This window comes from Tachysurus fulvidraco, chromosome 12 (assembly GCF_022655615.1).
Source record: "Tachysurus fulvidraco isolate hzauxx_2018 chromosome 12, HZAU_PFXX_2.0, whole genome shotgun sequence".
Lineage (NCBI taxonomy): Eukaryota > Metazoa > Chordata > Actinopteri > Siluriformes > Bagridae > Tachysurus > Tachysurus fulvidraco.
This window is the reverse complement of record NC_062529.1, coordinates 11,320,087-11,328,071: the sequence shown is the minus strand read 5'-3', so window position 1 is coordinate 11,328,071 and position 7,985 is coordinate 11,320,087. Positions and strand designations below refer to the sequence as shown.

Below are 7,985 nucleotides of genomic sequence, written 5' to 3'. Positions count from 1 at the left end.
AAACAATTGTGTGCATTTTCTGTAACTTTTGTTTAATATATATTAATTTGTTGAAGTTATAGAACGTAACAAGTCAATGCCAAATATACAAAATACAGCCATACAAAAAATAGAAAACTATTTAGAAAAAATGCAAATATGGTTCACCACATATAACCGGAAAATAAACAGAGAAGGATGCTAAGGTGAATTAGAGCATTTATTTATTATTTAAAAAATGTACATTTTACATTTGTATTATACAGATATATATTATATTATATTATATTATACTACATTATGCACATAGTGATGTATATAATACTGTGATATAATAATATAATACTGTAAACCAATCACAACATAAAAATGTATGATTTAACTACTAATTATTCTTTAACATAAACACCAGCATAAGCCCTTTTTGGTTAACCTAGTTTTTATATAAATTTATAGTTAATTTATAGTTTCTAAGATAAAAAACTGTTTATCATAGAAACTAAATTTGACATATATGATATTTAATGATAAAACATACATACACTGACAGTTTTTACAAAATATATACTCAGACACTTAGGAAAATGCCCCAAATAGTATCACATAATAATGTAACAAACATAAAAGTCGAACAATTTACATGTCACACAGGCAATACTTTATCTATGACTGAGAAAACTGAGAACTTCCAGCATTATGATGATCTACTAGGATGATCAGATGATCTATCTGTTCCATAATTTGATACTCTATCAACAACCAACACTTTAAATGCAGGGAGTCTTATTTTTAAAAAAGAAATTAAATATTTAAATATCCTTTAATAGTTAAATATTTTCATTTGTAAAATAAGAGGCACAGAGTGTTTTCAGTTCTGCAGTACTTAAAAGGCACATACAGTACATCCATTACAATCCCTTGCTGTATTAAATTCAGTCTACTTAATCAGCCAGCATAACACATTTGGCTTGATCCTCTTGATCTTTAGCTTCATCTGATTTCACAGATTTCGGTTTGCTAACAGATCTGAAATATAATATAGGTCAAATTCTAGATAATCTTAGTAGAGCACATCTGTCACTCTGATGAACGTTCAATGCAGGCACCAAACACTAAAAATACAATTTGTCAACACAATACATATTTCATGCCAGTTTTAACACTGCCAGTAATGCAGTTTATTTAATTCAGTTTCATTTGAATTTATTTTATTAAAACACTTGTCATTTGTTTTCTTTTAATAACACTTTCTGTGCGACTCCATAGGGAACATGAGCTGCTATAGTTCCCAGCTCTGCAGCCCCCTCTATATGGAATATTTGATCATCAAAGAAAATGTGGGGCTTGATTTTTGCCAGCATAGGGCCCTTAGGTGCTCCAGCCAAGAAAAGCGCTTCATCTGGCTCTAGGCCCCAAGAACGCAAGGTCTTCAAGGCACGCGTACCTGAACTAGCTGCACTGCGAGCAGTCACAAGGTAGGTGCGGATGGGACAGTCCATACGCTGGCCTTTGGCAAAGAATTTCTTTTGCAGTTTCCCCAAAGCCTCAAAGAATCCCTTCAGTGGACCCTATAAAACAAATACACAGTACACAAATACACTTGTTACTATTGAAACGGTAACAAAAAGCACATTAATATAAACCTGTGTTTTGTTTTGCAGTCAGAACTAGTATCAGCTGCATGCCATTGAAAATTCAATCACCTCCTGATCAATCAGATACAAGAATCCAACAGTGCCGTGGTATAATTAAATATAATTCATATTGTCATATTTCTATGTGCTACAACTGTCTTACATGATCAAGTAGCTTGTTTTCATGGGCCTTTTCATGTTCAAAAAATTTGTCCAGGCCTTGCGTTTTAAAGATTCTCTCAGACTCGTCCGAGAACAGCACTGCATCTCCATCGAAGGCCACTCTCAGCTGTGTCTCTGACACCTCAGTCACCTTCTCCGATTTGAACATGGTGGCTGCTGCGATCCCTTAGGGAACAGAAGAGCCGAAGTCCCAGTTAAAACAATTCAGTTGGAAAATTAACATTTTTCTCTGAATTTTCTCTTCTCACCTTCCTCTAAGGCCTCTTTCACTTTATTTGAATCGGCAGACAGATACAGGTTGGTGTGGTAGGCTTTCAGATACCCAATTGGACTATTGCCTCCAGTCATACAGAAGCGCTCAATGAACAGCTCTAACAGAGACAGAAATAAATTTATTTTGATTGACAATTAAACATAAAGTATACAATCTTGTGTTCTAGTGTCAAGCTAGTTAAAAGGCTTATATTATTTAATTAATAATAGAGCATGTGTAGTGCCTCCTCTCCCTCAACATCCATCTTAGCCAACACAAATGATGCTTCTAGCCCTACTGTCTGAGATCATCTAAATGCTTAGCTATTATAAACAGCATCAGGCCACTTAAGAGGACAGCAGTAAATTTTTGGACATCCTGTTCACCACTGCTTTGGCCTCTCTACTTACTGTGGTGATTGATTGAGTTGATGAGTCTGAGCCCAACATTGGCATGATGGTTAGTCATCAGCACCACATCAAAGAGCTCTTCGCTGTCTGGATAAAGTTTTCTCAGCTGCACATTGACAGCTTCCAGAGCCTGCAGGTGACACACAAAAGGGACACGTTATGGCAACTGTGCCATCTCACCTCTTTTCATTGGGAAAATTAACTTAAAAAATACTTTGTGGGATATTAGGGTGATGTTTTGTGAAATGAACATGGACAGCATGGTGAGTGATTGTAGACATTGATCTGGACCTTAATAAAGGGGAAAGCAGGTCCTGGAGCAAAGGGTTCAGTCTCATGTTGAATCTGGTACTTCAGGTACTCCTCCATGCCTTTTTGTTCAAAGACCTGCTGCTCCAGATCCATGTTAAAGAGGACGCGTGATGATACAGCAATTGTGATGGCATTTTCAGGCTTGGGCTGAACACAGAAAATGATAAACATCACGGTAATTGTTTAACAATATAACAATAATTTCTGGCATGATATACAATATAACATCATTTCTGGCATTTCAAAATAATGGGTTCCCTTTTGAGTTCCTTTTAATGCCATCCTAGCATTGCAATAGAAATCTACAGTATCTCCAACTATCCATAAAGCTGCTTTTATGACAATCGATGGTATAAAAACATTACATGTTAAATAAAACTGATTTCAATTCAGTTTGTTCTGTAACTATAACACAACAGACTAGATTTCCGTAATAGACTGAATGTGTGTAATGAATAATTCATACAGTGACATTAAACCTAATGCTACACCACTTTAATAACCTAATACCAGATAGATTCCACAAAAATACACAAAGATATACTTACATTCATTGGAATATCGATAAATGATGACATATAAAACCGTTATGCATTACAATAAGGTTGACTTCAATACAGTATTTGAAGAATCCACTGGGGCAGTGAAATGAGGGAGAAGACAGAGATGTGTAACATACAGGCATGGGCATAAATCCCCCCCCCCCCCGCCCGGCGGGGGCGCGGACGGAGGGGACATGCGCCCCCCCCCCCCAAAAAATATCGCACTCTCTATTGTGAAAAATATGTGTATGTATATCTAAATAATTGTGTAAGTAGAAAAAAAACACAAACGCAAAAACTGCATTTAGAAACTGCATTCCCCCTCCCCTTCCTCACAGTGGTTTGACCCATATGGAATAAAAACACTGTCAATAATAATCGTACGTAATTCAAAGCATTTGTGTGTAAATTTTAATTTTGCGGAGTTGGATCCCAAAAATTACTGCCACGACAGTTTACAGATACGAGATTTTGTGTGTTTGTTCAAATACAACTCCAAAATGTACGACTCTGACAGTTTACGAACGAAACTGACACGAAAACGTCTGCGAAACAACTGTCAAAAATACGTCATCACGTTTACAGGCATTACTATCCGAGGGAAGATGAATCGATTCCACGAAATGCGCATGCGCCCCGCCCTCTTTTCAACCACTGGCGCCGAACTGGCGGATCAGCAGCCAAGCGCTCACTCGTCGTCTCGGGTAAGTTGTTTTTTGCTTCCAAATTCGGACATGTTTATGGGTTTGTTATCACTAATAACAGAGAAGAGTAATATTACAGATATAGGTTAACTATAGTAAGTAAGATTAGCCCTCAGAGTAAGGTTACATTAGGTGCTTAAAGAATACAGCTGTTTAGGAGGTCATCACTGCAGTCTGTAGCGTGATGAGATAGGCCTACATAAAAGACACACACACACACACACACCTCACACCTAGCATTTTCCTGCTGCACTGACTGCCCATTTGACTTGGACCTTCTTACTTGTGCTGACTGTCCACTGATATTGGACTGGTTCGCCATTTTCTGTTGTCCAACACTTAAGGTGTCGGTCAACATCGACACCAGATTCAGGGCTGAGTGCAAGATGTCACCTAATGGAACCTGATAAACAATAAAATATGACTTTAACACTTAAGCAGTGAACACATATTGTATGACCTGTGTATTCCAGTGCATGTACATAGCTGTTAGTAAGTTAACACTTAAAATTGCTAATTCTTTTATGTAGGCCTATCTCATCACACTACAGACTGCAGTGATGACCTCCTAAACAGCTGTATTCTTTAAGCACCTAATGTAACCTTACTCTGAGAGCTAATCTTACTTACTATAGTTAACCTATCTCTGTAATATTACTCCTCTCTGTTATTAGTGATAACTAACCCTTAAACATGTCCGAATTTGGAAGGAAAAACCAACTTACCTGAGACGATGAGCAGTGTTGTAATGTAACGGAGTAAAAACACTTCGTTACTGTACTTAAGTAGAAATGTCACGTATCTGTACTTTACTTCGCTATTAAAATTTATGTCAACTTTCCTAGATAAAATGTATACTTTTACTCCGTTATAATTCCACTAAGCATCTTCGTTACTACAAAATAGAATCAGAAGAAATGTGTGTGACTGCAATAAGAGAGGTTTGGTGAATCACTACTCCTAGATTGCATTGCACGCTGTACGGAGAAGCACAGGTACGCGCAGCGTGCACGCGCAGTCAGAGCTGGAGGCGTTAATGTATAACGTTAATCGGAAAGCTGCAAATACAGCAACCAAAAGCAGTGAAATTTCACTTTTCTTATTACCAGAGTTGTAGCACAAACAAAATATTAATACAAACTATCCATACAATACTAAATAAAAATAACATTTATTGATTTGGTCTTTGTGAATATTAGTTTATTAATGACTGCATTCATTGGACACACTGTTTGTAGAGAATGCACACATACATGAACTGATTAGATTCAAGACTGGCATCATTAAATCACGCATAAAACTTTGGTGTCCACTTTTGCCATTTAATAATACCATAACTTTTGGCTTACTATGTAGTCATATAATATATAATATAAAACTCTTCTTGTTCACTGAGGGCTAAAACCCCTAAAGATGAAACCCTAGAACCGTCCCTGCTCTTATACCTACCGAAAATCACTGAAATTTTACTTTTACTTCAAATACTTAAGTACATTGAATATCAGAAAATGACTTTTGATACTTAAGTAAAGTAAATATCAGATACTTTAAGACTTTTACTTGAGTAGTATTCTAAAAGGTGACTTTCACTTCTACCAAAGGTTTTTTTCTAGTATGATACTTGTACTTTTACTCAAGTATTGCTTTCTAATACTTTATACAACACTGACGACGAGTGAGCGCTTGGCTGCTGATCCGCTATTTCGCTAGTGGTTTAAAAGAGGGCGGGGCGCTTGCGCACTTCGTGGAATCGATTCATCTTCCCTCGGATAGTAATGCCTGTAAACGTGATGACGTATTTTTGACAGTTGTTTCGCAGACCGTTTTCGTGTGTGAAAAAGAGGTGTTGTGAAAACAAGCGTTGTGTGTGTAAACTGTCATAGTCGTACATTTTGGAGTTGTATTTGAACAAAATCTCGTATCTGTAAACTGTGTGGCAGTAATTTTTGGGATCCAACTCCGCAAAATTAAAATTTACACACAAATTCTTTGAATTACGTACGATTATTATTGACAGTGTTTTTATTCCATAGACCCACCGCTTGCTTTCCCAGTTCATCTCACCTACTCTGCACACACCAGTCAAGTGTGTGGCTGGGGTTCAATTAATGTTCAACTCTATTAAGTAGGGTATTTTATTCACTTTAAATAACGCGATTCTCTTTAATGTAGTTGATGCAGATTCATTCATAAATTAGTTGCGGCAAAAATGTAGATTATCGATGTAATTTTCCATGAATCTGCTATATTAGCGAGTAAAATATTACTTCTCTAGTTAACCTTAGCTTGTTTACAATAGCTTATTGCATAGTGCACTGCAACTAACACTCCAAAGCCGTTTCCCTGCATTGTTTTATTTGGGACGACTTGGCATAATGTTAACTTAACATTAACGGCCACAATTAGCATATTGTTTAGCTGTGCATTTACTAAATGAGCACTGTGCTACGTCCGAACTGACCCCACTGTATTTTTTAAAATAAATTGTGTCTTAATTAATTTTAAATAAAATGATAAACCTTTTTAAAATTCCTTGTTTTTATTGTGATTATTTTTTATGATAGTTTTACTTTCTTTGAAGAAAAACTTTGAAAATACCCATAATGACGCAGTCTCCATGCTACAATAATGATAAAAGCAATTTTTTTTCACTGTGGAGACATATTTTTATAAGTACAATTAGACTATTATCTGTGCCCCCACCCTTCAAAACTTGCTCATGAGAAATGTAATATTTATTGCCCCCTCCCCTACTGTTAAACGAAATTTACGCCCATGCATACAGGCGAATGATTTTTAACAACAACAAATACATTCGGCCGCGTTATATGCCGCAAAGTGCGATGCGTCTTCTTCGTTTTTTAAATTCATCTATACGTATCTAAATATACAATTTATCTTGGTTATTAGTAGCTTATCATTATTCAGGTACTCTGGTTCTGTGCCTGTTGCTGTTTAGTATGTGTTTGTTCCCTCTGCAATGCTGCATCTGCTCTGTATCCCGCAGTAAGTAGAGCCAAATTTGTAAGACATTATCATCAGTGACTGGACACCACATAGACCGAAATCACCCTGAGATATCACTGTACACACACACACACACACACACACACACACACACACACACACACACACACACACACACACACACACACACACGTGTCGTGTTTTATAATCCATAAATAATGACCCTGCAAATGATCCTACAAAAACATGAATATGAATAAATGATTCATTCCTATTGCAAAAAGCTTTTGACTCACAGATTGAGGTTTCTTAGATGGGGTTGAGGGATCCTGCACCTTCATGCCTCTCAAATATTCCTCACCATTACTGGCCATTTGTCCATCATGGAGACTCATTTTTGCAGTAGCTGCTGCTTCATGGCACAAAGACTATATCTCTGTGATCTCATCCGCACCACAGCGAGTCCCAGCCTCTACAGGCAGAGTGGATGGAGGGATGATGACCAATAATGAGGAAACACACTCACAACAATTACCATTAATCTTTTAGAGGAGACTTACTGGTGCTGACTGCGTTTTCACTCCTTCCTCGAGGCATTCCAGCTCTGTATCTGAAATAGTGGTCGGTCATCACCTCACTAGCACCTCCTTCAATCTGCACACCACTGAAGCAAATATCTCTAGCATGTCTGTGACAGGCATCGTTCTGCAGTGGTTCTGTGCTTGTAATGAAACACTGTTTATTTTTAGATGCTAAAGCCAGTGCAGATACAATAAATGGATAAATGGTACCATGACAACCACAGATGGCAGGCGGTACCATGAAGTCATGCTGTCAAGTCAGTTATGTGCAGCAGTCATCACTGTTCATGTCCTCATGCCAATAGCATTTTCTCAACACCAGAGATTTATCATTTCTATTGAGGTAATTTTATCATTAAAAGGTAAGTCAGTAGACACTGAATCGTTTTTATCAAGGACATTTGAAAGCAGCAAAAAACA

The 7,985-nt window shown here is 37.1% G+C and overlaps 1 protein-coding gene across 3 annotated transcripts; it reads right to left on the bottom strand.

Moving 5' to 3' along the window:
- Positions 1-306: 306 nt before the first annotated feature.
- nt5c1ab (5'-nucleotidase, cytosolic IAb) lies at positions 307-7,761 on the bottom strand. 3 transcript variants are annotated; one of them, XM_027172081.2, is made up of 8 exons: positions 7,545-7,761; positions 7,281-7,456; positions 2,751-2,918; positions 2,460-2,589; positions 2,045-2,167; positions 1,777-1,961; positions 1,424-1,547; positions 307-1,005 (listed from the first exon to the last, which is right to left on the bottom strand). In XM_027172081.2, exons 2-8 carry the CDS (start codon positions 7,377-7,379, stop codon positions 980-982), a joined length of 855 nt encoding a protein of 284 aa, XP_027027882.1. In that variant the 5' UTR covers positions 7,380-7,456; positions 7,545-7,761; the 3' UTR covers positions 307-979. The 3 variants fall into 3 exon arrangements, with proteins under 3 accessions (XP_027027882.1, XP_027027880.1, XP_027027879.1); XM_027172078.2 differs by having other exon boundaries at positions 309-1,547; XM_027172079.2 differs by lacking the exons at positions 7,281-7,456; positions 7,545-7,761 and adding an exon at positions 3,320-3,460 and having other exon boundaries at positions 307-1,547.
- Positions 7,762-7,985: the final 224 nt, after the last annotated feature.